General features: G+C 43.5%; 2 protein-coding genes across 8 annotated transcripts in view; one reads left to right on the top strand and one right to left on the bottom strand.

Moving 5' to 3' along the window:
• The window catches only part of vsir (V-set immunoregulatory receptor), a 292760-nt gene that overhangs the window by 244028 nt on the left and 31080 nt on the right, over nt 1-17652 (top strand). The gene's annotated exons all lie outside the window — the stretch shown is intronic.
• The window catches only part of fgfr2 (fibroblast growth factor receptor 2), a 29866-nt gene that overhangs the window by 2405 nt on the left and 9809 nt on the right, over nt 1-17652 (bottom strand). For 3 of the 7 annotated variants that reach the window (XM_061284547.1, XM_061284552.1, XM_061284553.1), the window contains 13 exons: nt 15639-15808; nt 14189-14312; nt 11084-11274; nt 9888-10032; nt 8571-8770; nt 7898-8037; nt 6525-6646; nt 5686-5796; nt 5379-5569; nt 4744-4866; nt 3494-3564; nt 832-969; nt 277-382 (listed from right to left, as the gene is read on the bottom strand). In XM_061284547.1, coding sequence (XP_061140531.1) covers nt 277-382; nt 832-969; nt 3494-3564; nt 4744-4866; nt 5379-5569; nt 5686-5796; nt 6525-6646; nt 7898-8037; nt 8571-8770; nt 9888-10032; nt 11084-11274; nt 14189-14312; nt 15639-15808 — 1832 coding nt within the window. Of the gene's footprint in view, nt 1-276; nt 383-831; nt 970-3493; nt 3565-4743; nt 4867-5378; nt 5570-5685; nt 5797-6524; nt 6647-7897; nt 8038-8570; nt 8771-9887; nt 10033-10702; nt 10842-11083; nt 11275-14188; nt 14313-15638; nt 15809-17652 lie in introns of all 7 variants that reach the window. The other 4 variants (XM_061284549.1, XM_061284554.1, XM_061284550.1 and 1 more) reach the window with 3 other exon arrangements.

The raw sequence follows: 17652 nt of genomic DNA, 5'->3' as shown, positions 1-17652 counted from the left end.
GCGTGTGGTGATGGTGGGTGTCATGATTAATACTTTGTAGCCGGGTTATGCTTTCAGAAAATTTTTGCTGAACCTCGCATGCACTGGCGAGAGTACGGTTTAACTTGAATCAGAACTCATGTTACGCTGTGTAGGAACGTATCATATTATTCCATTTTATTTTGACAAAAGGTCAACTTCCATTTGCCAGGAAACCATAACATTAGCGCTGTGCAGTTTCAAACCACCCTGAATTATTCCAGGAACTTTATGGAAAACCACTGATGCTGCACTAACCTCATTGGTGCTGAGGGTAAGAATGCGATCCAGATCCTCAACAAGCTGCTTGAAGGTTGGTCGATGGGATGAGATGGCGTGCCAGCAGTCTTTCATCATCATATAGCTGAGAGACACAAAGTCAAAGTTGGTGTATTCAATGAAGCGGGTGAAACCCAAAACAATTTGAGGATATCATTGGGCTATTTATTGCCACGGGAGCCTCAATCATTCTTTTCTTCCCAGTCTCTTTTTGTTTCAAAATCTGCCACTCAACGTAACGTATCAGACTTATGGGCTTTCCACAACCAACGTAAATAAAGTAAAAAGGTTGCTGAAACATAAATGATTTCTGTACCCTTTGCTTTCACTCTAGCAATTTCCAGCTAGCCGTACAAAGCAGCGCCATTGTGTTGTGAGTGAAAGACAGACACTGATAGCAGCCAATGTCAGCTGTGTGGCAGAGGAAACGGGCAGAATGGACCCGGGAAGCCGGAGTAGGCCCCAAGTCATGGATCTGATGGGCCATCATAATGTGCTCGTTTCTATTCGGACATGTGAACGATCGAGGCTTACAGCTCATTGGTGCAGTTGCCGGGCTTGTCCATGCGATGGCCCTCTTTGAGCAGCTTGAAGAGCTCTTCCACCGGGATGCCAGGGTACGGAGAGCCCCCTAAGGTGAAGATCTCCCACATGAGCACCCCAAATGACCACCTGTTGAGGAAGAACAACACAGGCACAATAAACAAGTGCGGCACGCAAGATTCACCTGAAGCGTTGGACAATGTCGAAGAATTTGCCGGGCACGTACAGAAAGCTTTGAACTCGGAAACAAAAGGCGCACTCGTTCTACGCCGATATTATTTTAGAATCAAGGGTGTCAAACTCATTTTTGGAGCCAGGGATTCCCACAGAGAGCTGAATGTGAAAATCATATAAATGTATGATCATGATAATAAAAATAAGTGCTTGAAAATGGGTTGAAATTATTTTTAAAAAATTCAGCAACCTTTTTGAACATCCTCTGAGACACGTTCCGATTTACATGTGCATGTTTTTAGTGTAAATGCCGTCCGTCCGTTATCTTTTGACACCAACCCACTTCGAAAGCCACTTCGGCCTTGGTCTCAACAATGGCTTTTGTGCCTGCCGTGAAAATTATACAGACTAACATTGTCGAGTCACTTAGCACCAAAACAAACTGGGCCTCCCAAATGGCAGAGGAATGAGGAAAAGGTCAATTGTGCTTTTTATTAACTATTAATGCCTTCCCCGTTGTAAATATCAAGAAGTTCACAATTGCTGATGTGGGGCAAGTTTAGACAGAGTGTACCCACATGAGATCAGTCTTTCAGCATGCTTAGAAATGCAGATGTGTATTTAGCTAGGTGCTCGCGGCATCAAGAAAGGCACAGGCGAGTGGGACTGCCGATCTATCAGTTTCTTCCATCTGTTTACACAAGCCGTACCAGCTTCATGCTGGTCTTTCTTGTTGACACACTTGTCTCTCCTTTCTGGACTACTTTGTAAATGCCTCTCAGCACAGTGTCACCCCGTTTCCTGTGCATGTCCGTGTCCATGTGCGTCCATCCTTAACTCAACAAACAAGCATACGCACCAGTAAGACCTTTAAGTTCACCTTGCATATTTCCCAGCCAACAACAGCAAACTAATCAATTGGCATAAAATTCTGTGTGTTCCAGTCGAATGTGGGAATCCAATTTCATTTAATTGCTTCAAAAACTACTTTTATCAATAATTAAACATAATGCATCTGCGTCTTGTATTTATCTTTGCCAGTGATGTATGGTGACAGGCGGAAAAGTAAGTTGCATTTCCACTGTCACTACTGATCATTATTATTTCATCATATACACATTTGAATGAAAAATTAGTTTGGTGGCTTGTCATGAGATTCTTCAAATGTAAAATGCATGTTGAGCCATTAATATTGGGATCTTGATAACATGCAAACTTTGATTCTAATCTGATTCAATCTCCCTCTCAGCAAGGACTGTGACCATGAAGCTATCTTTCTGGCATTGAGCTGCAGCAGCCTACATCAACAAGGGATGACTTCCATTGTAATTGATGTATTCATTTAATCTGATGTCATTTGAGGATTGCCTGTGCCTGCTGCTGGTGTTGAATTAAACAGCCCCCCCCCCCCCCCCCACACACACACACACACTTGTTTTCATGTTATGTGATGGAACAATCAATTACTAAAACTGAGTGATGAAATGTAATTAGTTGTGAGCGGACTACCTGTACTCCCATGTCCTCTGCTGTTATGATTGATTGCCGCTGCTCTGTGGAACATGAATGGCATCATGTGTACATGCAGCTATTATTTACAGCCGTGCACGCGCACACATACATAAACACTTCCAGATGTGGCCCGAAAAGAAGTTATTCCAATCCAAAAGCTAACTGGAACGGCTCCGTGTTGAGACTGCTACTAGTGCACGTGTCATAGACACACAAAGGCATGTGGATGCAAAAATCTCTTTTTCTCGAGGTCAGCTTGGAAGGCATTTTACCTAATTTCCACATACACCCTCTGCCGCCTGCGTCTGGTGCAGAAACTTCAAACGACGCTGTCAGGACGCATACGACTCAAACACCAAAAGGGGAGTAATGCTTTCCCTTTGTTCTCTTTTTAGAATGAGTGCTCTTGAACTTAAAAAAAAAAATGGAGACAGCGACGGGTCAGCAATTCACATACCAGATGAATGAAAATAAGAATGGTGTGGGTAAAAGATGGTAGGAGGGATTATTTAGAGCATCTTCAAAACGATGAGCCCTGAGTTCAAAGTAAAAGGAAGACAGGGGGCTTGAGCAGGAAGAGGACTGGGATGCAGGCTGCAGCTTTGTTGCACTTAGACGAGTGTGGGGGCCCGAATAGAGGAGGGGCTTCTGAGCTGGGACGACGAAGCAAAATGTGAATCAGTGGGGGAGTAGGTACTGCTGGGATCTGGGCTCCTTCCAGGCCCCTTTGAAGCTGCTCAGATTAGTAACACGGCATTGGCTACAAGTCTAGCGTGAAATCCTCACTTTTGCCACAAACAGGCCAGCATTGGACCCCTATAGGCAATGAGCGCTCCACCCAACAAACACCTCAAACAAGCCTCCATCTATAACCCTGTAGCTGTGATGACTATGAAAAGTACAGATTGTAGAAAGATCGGTATTGTCTGATGGGGTTAGGAATATTTTATTGGCAGGAGTTACTTACACATCACTCTGGTGAGTGTAGACCCGGTCAAAAAGAGCTTCGGGAGCCATCCATTTGACAGGAAGACGACCCTGTAGACAAAAAAAAAAGTGTAGAGTCAAAAAAAAAAGATCAACTTTCATTTTTGCTGTGATCAGAATTTTGTCTTATTTCCCCACTGGGTGATTGCAATAGAGGCGGGAAGACAAGTGTCTCGGAAGAGTCATTCCCGGGGGTACATTTAAACTTTTCAGGCAATAGAGCTGATGAACATGTCTTGGATAATCGCTCTTGTGCAATTAAAGAACTGACTGGAAGGCAAAGCTGACCAGCCAGCCACAATTAAGCTATTTGGTGAACACTTGCATATGTCTTTGCAAACAACAGATAAAGTGAACCCCCATTTATGCCAGGGGGACCCACCTGTAATATGTGACAATTCACAATAGAGAGACAATTTGGGAAAAAATTTTGAATATAGATTTACCCCTCCTGCATGCTTTAAACACATTTCAACTTATTAAAACACACTCAAACTTCAAAGACGTTAACCTTTCTGAAGACATTGGCCGTTCGCTCATTGTTCAACGTATAAATATTGTCAAAACCTAACAAGCTTAAAAGAGAGCAAACAATGCATCCTGATATAGTTGTACTCAAATATTACATGTAGATAATACAATTATTATACACAAAAAAAGTCCGTACTGTATTCCGACAAAATAAATACGGATTAAACCAAAGCAGCCTAACAATGGCAGCTCTATCTACATGTTAACATATGGGATCGTCATTACTGTCACGGCTGCCATTGTCATAATGATCATTAATCTCAACATCACTGCATACTGTTGTTGTTCTCAGCATGATTGTGCATGGAATGAAAAGGCAAGCATGCATACTAAATGAAGGCGTGCGGACCGACTGGGCTGCTCTGCGGTGGGAAAGAAAGACACCACTGGGACGCTATGGAGTTGTCAATTATGTTTAAACTGCTGCCCCTCTCACTGAGTCTCTCTTTCGAGCTAATTGTATAAGTGCCTATGAAACCAAAGGAGGGAGCGGGATAAACAAGGCAGTCTACAGAATCCCGACATTCACAAGCTGCCTGGGAACCCGCGGCTTCTGCCAAGACACAAATCCAAGAAAAGAGTGAAAAAGAAAGATGAGGGAAGAGAGTGAATTTGAAAGATGGGTAAATAAATCACAGACTGCCCCTGTCCCTCAAAGGGCATGATGCCATGTGCGCAACATGCAGGTCCATGACTCACATTGGTTGTCTTTTTATAGTAGTCGATGTTATGGACATCGCGGGCCAAGCCAAAGTCAGCGATCTTCATGACGTTGCTCTCTGTGACCAGGACATTCCTGGCTGCCAGGTCTCTGTGTATACACTAGGATGGAGAAAGTGAGAAATGGAGGGGGGGGGGGGGGGTACAAAGTGGAAAAAATGAGGGCAAGAGAAGAAGACATTTACATCACTCTACAAATAAACTCTGAAATCTCCTGGACAAAAGGTAGCACTACCCTGAATAACATCACACGACAATCACTGCAATTGAAAAAGTTTGGATTCTGGCCCCAGATCTGTAGATCAAGAATGTGTGCATGCATGTGTGTGTGTGTTGACTGAGTGTCGCATTCCAACAGTGAGCGAGAGCGTGAGGCTGTCTTTGGACAACATGGCTGCACTACTATTGTGAAGAAAAAAAAAAATACAATTCCTCCACACAGAGGGGCCTTTGTCATGGGATGAGACACAATGAAAGGGTTGGACAGAGGGGGGTGACGTCAATGTTTTTAAAAGATAAAACTCCCACAGTGACTCACATGTGCAGGCCAAAGCAAAAGCAACACAATTTGATGTAGCCGATGGGTTGCCTTTTGTTTGAGGCAAACATCTTACCTTTTGGGATGCAAGGTACTCCATGCCGCGTGCCACTTGATAAGTGCAAGAGACCAGATCTTTGAAAGTGAGCTGTTCGTCAGAGACGCGAGCAATGTCGTAGGAGTACTCCATTCCAGGGGGGCGGCGGGCTCGGAGGTACTCCCTAAGATTACCTTTGGAGGCGTACTCCACGATCACATACAGGGGGCCTGGATTGGAGAAATGATTATATTTACTTGTTGAATAATCATTTGCTAAATGCCATTTCCCAAGTGCATTCGTACTCCTCGAGACATGGAAACAAATAGAGTTTCCCTTTGCTTACCGTCTTGCGTGCAGGCCCCCAACAGATTGATGATGTTCTTATGTTTACCGATCATCTTCATCATTTCCATCTCTGACACCAGGTCAGACAAGTCCTTTTCGGTGGCGTCATCTAAAAGCAAAAAGAATGATGGAAAGTTGCACGGGGAAAAAAAACACGCCCACGTCCTGCCTTCCTTCTAACCCTTGACTCGGAGCACATTGTCAGCCAGTCAAACGGCACCTTGTTTGGGACTGTGCTTTGATTAAATGCAGATGACAGACAATGTGGACTAAAGTTACAACACTGAGGGGATCTCCTCGTGCAGACTACAGGAGCACCTTTTTCTCTGCCAGGAGGAGGAGAAAAGAATGACTTAAAGATGCTCGATCTGGATTCATTATCTGTTGCGCAAGCTCACTTTTCATAGGAGAGCGGTTGTATCCGCACGGCTAGAATGGCATCGCCTGCATTCCTCTGCCTCACGAGCTTAACTAAAGAGCACATTTCTATAGACAAGGTTAAGTCTGCCGCTTTACCTGATCTTATGTCCGCTTTTATTAATAACAGCAGTGTGACTCGCGTCTTTGTGTGGGTGCTGAATGAGCTCCAGCCAGCCGCTGCTCTGGGGTCAGCTATGTGACCACTCCTCACCCTTACCTAGCCGACCCGACATCCCCATAGGTGTCATTCGGCAACTACCAATAACAAATAATAACGACCCCCCCGGGCTCCACATTGCCCTGGAATGAACTTTGACCGGAGCATATATCGTATGAAAAATGTAGCCCCATTGCGTGAAGTGGTATACAGGGCATCGCCGTAGTCAGATGATAGTTGTAACCATAGTGCCTACTTACCTTTCAGCATCTTGACAGCAACAGTTACAGCCTCTTTGGGTTTGTCTTTATCAATGCCAAGAGCTTCTGCCATTACAACTTGGCCGAAGCAGCCCTCACCGAGCGGTTTGCCCAGGGTCAACCTGCAGCAGCACACAATAAAACACAGACAGGGATCTGATTAGCAGCTGAAATAAAACAGACACCATCTAATGATGTGACAGTTCACTCCTAATAAATAAAATGAAGTGTGCGAGAGAGTAAAAGAGAGGACTGGCGCTTGCTTTGTCTTTTGTTTATTTTCTAAAATGTTTTTTCACCAGCTCACGCTTCAATCGGATAATGAAGGCGAGTGCTTTATCGGCACATTGACTGCTGTTAAGCTAGTTAGTAGAAAGATAGACATGGGGAAAATCTGATAAAGCCCAGGGTAGGCACTCACTTTTAAACGGTTTGCCATGCTTTGGCACATGCTAATATGTACTTACTTGTGCCATTACACAAGCGCTCTCAGCCCAGACGCATTAACTCATGACAGGCGGACTGCTGCCAAGGCACTGCCACACTGGCGGGCCTCACTACAGTTCCACATGGAAATGTAATTAACTCTCTTCAGTATGCCGTATTGTGAATGTAAACTGGGCTACAGGGACGTATCCTTCACATCCTTTTTTGATATCGTGTGGGAGGCAAAAAAAAATAATGTGGAAAGAAGATAAGCATTTTTTTTCTCTTACACTGCCAGCCATCTATCGTATTGATTGTGTTTGTGTTTCTTCAACTCTTGATTGACAAGTGTTGAACCCACCCCTAAGTTTCAGTATCTTGGCTATGTAAACTCTCACTGCAGACCGAGAAAGGTCCGGGACCTGAGGCCAGCAGCCTGCCACAGTAACACAATCCCTTGTCTGTCCGCACAGGCTCTCCACACTCAATGGCCACCATTCTGTCCTTACAGCCACACATAATTGATGTTATTTTTTTTTTCTCGGCACAAACCGCAAATGTTTGCATTCCACAGCATTCTGCAATTCCAAAATGATCCCTCAGGCAGTGGATGACAGGAGCAGTATAAAGGCCCAAACAGAAATACACAGACATTGCAGACATTGATTCAGCTTGAAGAAAGTACCTCCTTTTACGCGTTTATAATATATACATAATAAATATAACATAATAAAATATAAAATACAAATCTTTATGAAGGCAAACTGTACCTTCTTATTGGAGTTGTTGCAGAGCACAAACCTGCTACTCTTTCATTGCGTTTCCATTATAAAGGCTATTACCAAGATTAATGTCACATCACAACATCAACCGTAATTAAGTGAACAAAAGCAATTGAACTTTAGTGGTTAATAAATAAGACTTGTATTCAGATCAAATCTGCTGACCTGTCTCTGGCAAACTCCCACCGCGGATCCTGAGGAAGGTCGTACTCAGGGATTGGGTCATCGTGCGCAGAACTCCGCCGCGTGGTGATGCGAACAAGCGGCGTGTTGGAGTTCATGGAAGCGCTGGAGTCAGCTGACACCTACGGGTACAAGAAAGAATGGCTGATCACCACTATCTGGGTTCAAAAGTCAGACAAAGCTCTTGGACATCACCAGAGGAGTTTATAAAAGTGTTGATATTATCAGCAATGTTTGAACATTCAGCATATTACTACGCTTGATTCCAGAACTTCCCGTATTATCTCCAGAGATATGAATCTGTGTTGATTTACAGTGAAGAATGTGCGATAAGCAGCCTTCTGTTCGCCATCTTCTTTTCCACCCTCACCTTACCTCGACACGGGATTCCGTCTCTCTGCAGGGTGCATCCAATCATTTGTGTACCTTTTCGTTTTACTTGAAGGAAAAGCATGACTCAAACATAAATATTAATATACGATGCATGGTTCAGCATGTGGATTTTAAATGTGTATTTCCATTGTGTATTTAAATTTGACCAACCATGCATCTTTTTTTTTTTTGTAATTGATAAAGCAAGCAGTATTTTTGTGTTTGCGTGTCTCGTGTGCTCCTCTAGAGGTGTTAGATGTCATAGAACTCTTTATCTACTTTCTGTTACCTGGCGGCGCAGGGGGATCTGTTTGCTCAGTTTGTGAACTGCAGGTTGGCCACTAAAGTCCGGCTTTTTGGCTGTGTTCCTCATGCGGCACACCACCACGATGCCCACCATGCAGGCGATGAGGAAGACGCCTGCGCAGTAAATTGCGATCTCCACATAATCGGGAGAAATCGGCTCCACGTTTTTCTCTGCAGCTGATGCAAATAAAGGAAGGACAGTGAGACAGAGATAGTTGCGATGGGTGTTCTCCATTCAAATCAGCACACACACACACAGACACACACACACACACACACACACTCCTTAACTAAACTATCTCTGTTCTCCAGGTACCAGCATGCCGAGTGTACCATGTGAGCTTAGCACACCAAGAAAAACAAAACACATGCCTCACTTAATTTCCCGCATGAATGAGTGCAAGACATGGATTCGTGGATGTGTGATGGACTACGCCACAAAGAATGAACCCTCATGTTCTTTTGCAATTTGAAGCCAATTAAGCTTGCACGCCATCCACGTGGTGGTAAAAACATATAAGGTACCCGAGAAGGACGCAAATGGTGGATGCAGTTGAGAGTAATAACGAGCTTACGAAGAAGGCCAAATTGAAAAGGGAAATAACGATAATGTTTGCAGGTCCGTTAACTGAACCAACATGACAAAAAGTTGCTCAATGAACACAAACCACCCAGCACACTCATATAAATGATTTTTTGTTTTATAAATTCAGTTTGGGCTCTGATAATTCAGAAAGTAAAGCCAAATGTCATGCATAAATTGAGCTTTAACTTTCACTTTATTTCAAGAAGAAATAAAGACTCAAAGACAATTATCAGAGCCGGGGGGAAAAGTGAATAAAATAAACGAGACCTAGTGACAAAAAAAAAAAAGTCTGAAATTCTTAAGAGGAAAATATGCTTTTTTGAAAGGAACGGGAGAGATGTGACAGAGGAGAAGGTGGGAGACAAATCCTCCCTTCCCTTTGGAGTTTGGAGACACTCAAGCTGCTCTGGGAGCTCCACTTCCGTCCCCGAGTTATAATAATTTGTCTACAAACGACCTTCTTATCTGCTTTGAGCTTTCAACAGCTTTCCGTTCCAAATCATATTCAAGAATATATGCCCCTTGTTGCTCTTGCATGACACTATCTCGGGTTACGACCATGGGAGTTTATCTACGTAATCGAATATTTGAGCGTGTGTGACTTCTACTCCAGAGGGAAGACTTGCCTTCACACAATCCAAATATACTGGACCATGCTGTTGGAAAAAAAATTAATCGAAAGGACAGTTAAACAGTGTATTTAGTTACCTGGAAGCACCGTCAACCAAGCAGTGTGAAAGGAGATCCCAATAGAATTACCCGCCAAGCACGTATACGCCCCAGCATGTTCAAATGTTACATTGGGCAAGTAGAGAACTTCTATCTCCTTATCTGTGGTGTTTACACCCGCGGTCTGGAGAGAGGAAGAAGGAGGAGGTGGAAAAGAAGAAGGAGAGGGTAGATGATAAGAGCCGGGGGGGGGGAGAGGGGGTAAAGCAGGGTTACATAGGAAAGATGGGGAGGGGGCAGAGAGAGGAGAAAAAAAAATGAGACCCAAAACACCAAGAAAGAAACAAGAGGCTGATGTCCAACGTTGAATTCCCATCTACAGGAGTTGTGTGGATGAAACAAGGTGAGGGGGATGGGGTGAATAAAAAAGCAATAGAAAACCCAGTAAAACATATACAAATAAACAACCTGGTAAAACATCCCATAGCCATACCAAAGGAAAGAAACAACAGGCCAGTCTAATGGCTACATTAGACCGTGCACATGCAAAAACACAAAGAGTACGGAGAGAACTGCTACATACACTATATATTGACACAGCAGACAAGACAAGATATAAGAAACAAATGTGTATGCTGTGACAATTTTAGTGTTGAGGTAGGCAGCCCTGCTCAAGGCTGAGCCAGTCTCAGCAGCTGCAACAAAATGGGGCAGCATTAGGGAAGAGACGGTGGTGAGGACCCAGGATCACCAAGAGACCACCAACAGGACCGCCACAAATACAGCAGGTCAGAGTTGAAGCCCAGGAAACCACACCAGGAGAGGAGGGAAGGCCAGGCAAGTCTTTGGGTTACCTGGGATGACAGTCAGCCAGCCAGACTGGTTGGCTTCCCCTATATAATTGGAGACTTTACAGATATACTCTCCAGCGTCCTCCGGCGTCACGTTGGTGAGGTTGAGCACCTCCGCATTGGAGCTGTTAATGCCTGAACGCTGAAATCAGCAAATTATGACAGGGCAAGATCAACACCAGAATCAGAGTGATGTGCAAACATGACAACGGCTTCTCTGAAATGCACAAGTAGGAGAAGAACAGAACTAACAGGCAACACCATAGATACTGTAAGACCTGAGGAGAGAACATCACAATCAGTTTGTTGCAGCCAATGGGGAGACACTGCTGAGACAGGGGGAATAGTTTGAATCCAATCAGGGCAAGACAAGACGTGATGTACCTTAAGCACTTTGACATAAGGGTTCCCATCGGGACCGTAGCGACTGCCATTCTGTGTGATGTGCTTCAGCCACTGGATATGAGGTTGCGCGTCGCTGTACACTTTGCAGACAAAGCGGGCATCTTCGCCAACATAGACCGATGTGTTGGCGGGAAGGCCAGCTTGGAGAATGGGCCGGTGAGGGGACCGCTCTAGACAGAGAGAAAGGTTCTTTTTAGTATAGACTCCTACTTAAACATACACAGAATAGAGCGGATATAAATTCTACACACTATATGTTATCAGAAATGAAAGCAAGATAAATCACCTCAAAATAACTTTTCCATCGTGTAAATAAAAGAAAATCTATGATGGGGGTAGGACCATGTCTGATGTTTGATGCAAACAAAACACGGAGGATTTTTTTTTCCCCCGAAAGAAACTGAGGTCTTTGAAAAGGTGGCGGGAATGATGACCAGTTCATATAAGCAGTATTAGCACAAAATGTTTTGAATTGATACTTCTTGACCTCAATTTCCTATATTATAAAAATCTGCCATTTCAACTGGGCTGTGTACTTTTTGTTGTTTATTGTCACGACAAAAGTGACCTAGTTTCAACCAAATACGAACTTTATCAGTTTTGCGTCTTTACAACTACGAGAAGTACTCCATTGTTGTGTTCCATTCCTCTTCTTTGTTGAATAATTAGTAGGTTACACTGTGTTGCTCTGGTATGGTGTCACACTACTTACTACATAGCTGACACAGATATTATCATCCTGCATATCCTGTAGTGGAAACACGAGCCAATAGAACTGTTCAACTTGGTGGTAAAAAGTCTTGAAGCCAGATGGTAAACATCTTTAGATCATCCGTTTCATTTTTACGATTACTGTATCTCCAGGACTTCCTGAGTTCTGTGTGCAAAGATTTCCTGGTAAACTAGGACAGGCAGAAACACGACTGTGCTCCTTTTATCAGAGAATAATTTGGAGGCCTCAGAATTCTAAAGACACAGCCTTAAAGAAATTTATGCTGAAGGCGGACTTTCTTTATGTTAGGCGTTTAAGCGGCGTGGCAGTTGAAGAGTTATAAGCATGTGTGTTGGAAAGTGAAACACCTTGGCAGCACCCCCACATGTCCTGCTATCTGCATTCTTCTACAGGCAAACATTTGGACTGCAAATCCAAACAGAGCAAGACCTGTTGAACAATGCTCCCTTTCAAACTGCATCGGGCCGCCACAAGCGTGCTGAGGAGCCCACCCACCCCCACACTGACAGCAACCACTCGCTGCCATCACACACACACACATTCACATGGAATGACATCACTCAGCCTGAAGCACTACGTTGCCTTTTCAAACAATGCCTGAAGGTAAGGGCAATGCGCCATATAAGTTAAACCTGAATGTTTCGGGACTCTGATTTACTAGATGGAGAAATGGGGTGCCAGACAATTCCTGAACCTCTCTCCGACATTGTCATTGGCCTTTATTACCCACCAGACCGAAGGTTTATTCTTCATCAAGCAAAAACATGTTCACCCTCTCAGGCTTTTACAGAAACAATGAGAAAAACTCTTATAGGAACGTTTCCCAATGGAAATGTAAAACTTCAAGTAACGATAAAAAATAACTGGCAAAAGAGAATTATTCGTCACCATTTAATGTCCTGTGGAAATACGCTCTACCGGAACAATCATGACAGAAGTCATTGGCAGGACATCTTATCTCGCACACAAGAGAGCAATACTGAATGAGGGGACGGCGTCAACTCGGACATAATCTCAAATCAACAGAGAAATGTTGCAAGCATGATGTTAGGAAATACTTTTATAATTTATTCCATATATGAAATAAGATTTAATGCACCTATCAGCTATCAATCGGGCTAACTTGATTTTAAAATTTGCACATCCGGTTATATAACAATATGATTTGTAATCGAGCCAAAAGCAGACCCAAAACAGAATAGGGCCTAAAACAACAAAACCGAGGGCCACTGAGTGCCGGCGTCCTTGTTTGACTCCCCACGTTTGACTTCTCATGTCCACACGTGGTTAGCCAACCGCTGGCCTTTCTTTAGAGGGCCAGTTTGAGCCAGAAGTTTCGCTTTGTTTTAACAGCTAATCTTGTGGGTCATTTGGGGAAAAAAACAGTGATAAGAAGTCTTTTCTGTGTCTATATCCCCTCCTTTTCTGTCCCGAAGCCTCTGCCCTTCCTTTGTGAACCACATTATAAAGGAGTAAAATGAAGCAAGAGGTTGCAGGGGGCAGTGGCAGTGGAGCCAGACGTTTCGAGCCTTTACTGCTCGGCTATAAAATAGAACAAAAACAGAAATGTGCAGCCTAAAGCAGAGCTTTGGCTTACTGCAGAATCAACCAGAGCAGGGAGTGTAAGTATATTTATGTGCATTTAGCTATCCACTCATTGCGCAAGAACCCTCAGGTATTTCATCTCCATTTGATAAAAAACGTGGCAAAAGTGTGCCGGGGTGAGGGGGGGAGGTTTTGTCTAAACAGCACAGTATCATGGAGTGACCAATGGATTTTTGTGTGAATCAAACATCTGCTGCTGAACATCAGCCCCGTTGTGGATTATTGACCATATTGGTCAGATAAGCGAGTCCGTGTGATTACTTGCAAGTCCTAATGAGAGAGAGTCTTCACTCCTAACATACATGCTCATTGATCCTTTGTCATTATCCTACTGTTGTGCTGCTGACTATTGATTGTGCCAACTCAGCAGAAAAACACTTTGCTTTGTATGCTCCAAAGGTCATTAAGAAGGGTTGACCAAGTTTGATTCGTGAAGTAATGCTGAGCCAAGCACTCCTGACTTAGTGACACTAAATGAGCATCTAATAGTAATTCCTTGAAACACCAGAAGCTTATTTATCTCCATTGGAAACTATTTAAAAAATATCTTATATAACATTTCAAAGACTATAAAGTTGTTGTTTCTTCTTAGTGACTAATCAACTGAAAATGCAACAGTGGAAAAAATGTAACTTTTAACTAAATCATACATTTTGGAATCCATCGCCTGTATGATCTAATTCCACACGAACACACTTTGTGAATTGTGAGTTCCTCCCATCCCTCCAGATTTGTGCCATACTGACCCACAACATCCAAGGTGTAGGTGTGGCTGATGGTTCCAAACTCATTCTCCACCAAGCAGGTGTAGTTGCCTTTGTCCGATGGAACCACACTTTCCATAATAAGGGTCCAGTGCTGACTTCGTACCTGCAGAAGCAAGTCGGTGGATTCAGAAGATGAGTAAACGCACAAGAAAATAAAACAACACTGCCATAGAACGATAGGGAAAACAAAGTGTGCTGGGAAACATTACTAAGGTAGACATTAGACAGTAAATATGATCAATATCTCATCCAACCGTTTTAGCTTTACTTTTTAAAGTGAGACGTATTGTACGAGTGTGCCTCTAACCTTGAAACCAATGTCGTAATCAAAAAAAACAAGAACCTTCTGCAATTGTTTTTATTATTTCAATACGCTAAATGAATTGCATCGGTGTGTGGGATCGACATGAGCAATTAACAATGAAAACGATTTCTGTCTACATTGAGAGTGACTGGAGTGAGACAAGCCCACATTTCACACAAAGTGAAGCTTATGCCACTGGGTTGGGCTCAGATACAGCTTTTGTCTAACATTTGTTGACTAAAAAAAGGAAATGAGCTGCCTGAGCTTTGTCTAACAGGCTGAATGTATCGTTTTCACCCGGCTGTTTTTTTGTCTGTATTGTTCTAAACATGCTAAAGGCAGAATGGATGCAATATTAGCAGCTACGTTAACATAATCTCCACCTTAAATTCTCCCGTGGGGCATCAATTGGACTTTGGCTTTTTTTGCTTGGCATCACTACAACTTTGCGTAAAGTTCCAATTATCGTGCTTTACTTTATATATGCAAATATTCTTCTTTTGAGAAAGGACTATATAACAGACATTTCTAGGATAAGTAAAACAAGTTTAATTGGAGGAAGTCAAGAACCATATTCAAGAAATTGGTCATATTTGGGTCATTTTTTTCTTCTCCCTGAAAAAGCGATCTTATTAATATTTTAGTTTCATTGCAACCATAATATCGGGCAGAGTTGTGTCATACACAATCGGAAAAGTAAACTTCTGTAGTTATCTGTTTACCATATCGTGAATCACAAGTACGACAATTGCACACAAACCAAACGGAGCAGGACCCGTTTTCCCCGATTGAGTGACTTTTATTTCTGTCTGTGGGGGCACTACACCCTCGCGTTCAACGCCCGGTTCTCGAATGAGTTACAGTGAGAGATTCTGCAAAGTATCCTGGTGAGAGGAGATTCAAGGTTGAGCAATTCCAACTTCACAGCAGAAACCCTGCTCTCGTTTCCTCTGTCTTCATTGAAGCATGAAAATGAGGTGAAAGGACTTTGGGAATTACCACAAAACCAATTTCAACTGTCTTTAGGAGTACGATCACATATAGCCGCAATGGTTATAGCGCAGAGATGGAAGAGTCTGACTTCAGAGATAAATAGAAGTTGTGCTATTTTAGTGTTTGTCCTACCTTATAACCTCCCATGCGGTCCTCTTGGCGGAAAGGCCTGCTGTTTTTAAGCCAGCGCAGCTTGGGCCGGGGGTTGCCTCCTGCAGAACAGCGGAACTTGACTGTGTTGGCAGCTGGCACTGCATGCAGCTTCTTCTCCATCTTTGCAACCGAGGTCCAGTATGGGGCGCCTGCAAACAGAAAACATTTGGTGAGGTTGAGATCATGTCTTCAGTGTTAACTCAGTGGCCTTTGGACGACGAAGAGCAGAAGAGCCAAAAGCGGGCATTCCTCTGATTAAAAAAAATCTGCACTACTAGACAATCACATTTATGACATTGAGTAACACACTGCCAGAAAGCACAACCCAGAGGTGCACATTCACACAGGTTAAAAAAAAAAAAAAAAAACTTTCATACTATTCCAAAACTTTCCTCCAGAGGGAAATACACTTGGGTCTTGCCAACTGGACTATTACTTTCAATTTCGTCTCATTCAACTTAGCAGCTTTTCTTTCTTCACTTCCTCCAATTCCCACAGCTCTCCTCTTTATCTGTCGGTCAGTTGGCACAATGCAAACAGCAGGACCACGGATGCTTATCGCCCCTGGACAACCATTACATATTGTCAGAGGAGAAAATAGAAGCTAGTGATTCTCTGACATCTGTCTGCCTCGCTCTCTGACTTGTTTGTTTCTCCAGATTTTTGTCTAACAGGCGGCTAACTAGATTTTGTTCCAAGCACCCTTCCCGTCTCATTCCCTTTGCACCTGGGAGCAAGATTGCCAAAGCAGATGGGATTCCGAAGGAAAAGAGAACGTTTTAACGGGAACCTTAACGGTCTTCCACACCATCACTTCCTCTCTTGCATAACCGACAAACAACAGAGGGAATTCCCACTCATAGGACCACAACTGTCTTTAAACATATATTTGGAGAATATCTGCCTCTCCAGTCTGGTATTTCCACCCGGGCAAGAATTACATAGTTGGATGGATGCATACTGTATGCTAAGTGTTCAACTCCTATAATTAGTTGTTCCATTTGTATCCTTTCACTCTCTCTATCTGCCTCCCTTTTCCTTGGTATCTTTACCCTCTTGTTATTACTCAGCTTGTCAGCACTCCTTGCATTCCCACAGACAGATTAGAAGAAGACTGTCCCATCACAAGCCTGTCTCACCAAAACGACCTCTGACCCCAAAGTGGCAGCCAGGTTGGAAGATGAGGCAGGGACATGAAAGGTGAACGCCACTGGTTCCCATGCCCTCCGTTCGGAGGTGCAGTACTTCAAACAAGATGACCCTCCAACCTCTCACCGAATGAAGTGGCCAACTGCGGCGGTGTCCGCGACAGCCTGCATTCTCGTTGCCTAACACATCTGGAGCCACAGTCACGGACGTTTATCTGAGCTGAGGTTATCTAACTCCTGCACTATGAGGCAACGTCTTTTTTTTTCTTGCTCGCTCTTCCCAGTTCTTGACTATTTCTCCTACACAATTTTATCATACGGGTTTCCTTTAAAGGGGAGGTCCGCTAACAGCGAGTGATGACGTAAACCAAACTGAGGAAAGATCCCAACTAGAAAAACTGTGACAAACACATGGCTCTCTGCCTTCATCATGACATCAGCGTTACCCACCCTGCTCTCAAAGACAGCTTCCCTCAAAATGAAGCGGCTCCACCATGTCTCCTCCAAAAGGCTACCACTGCCAACCAAACAAACTGCCCGTGGGTATATATATATATTTTTTTAATAGTTCCATCTTTCATGCATAGTAAATCAATATTCTGATGCCCAAACCTTTCTGGGTTCCCAAAAATGACACAACTTTGAAAAAGCAGGCTCTTTCCCACCATTGCCTCTATGCCACCTCATCCTGTGCTTCAGGCACCAGCTGAAGGCCAATGTTCCACACCTTGCTCAGAAAAGTGCTGGCCGAGGTTTAACAAGCCCGTGTTCTCACTGAATTTATTCTATTTTCAAATAAAATGTAACTGCACAAGCAGAACAGGCGTCATTTGGTTTTCAACCAG

Source organism: Syngnathus typhle, linkage group LG8 (assembly GCF_033458585.1).
Source record: "Syngnathus typhle isolate RoL2023-S1 ecotype Sweden linkage group LG8, RoL_Styp_1.0, whole genome shotgun sequence".
Lineage (NCBI taxonomy): Eukaryota > Metazoa > Chordata > Actinopteri > Syngnathiformes > Syngnathidae > Syngnathus > Syngnathus typhle.
The sequence above is the reverse complement of the archived record's forward strand: the minus strand, read 5'-3'. Positions and strand labels throughout refer to the sequence as shown.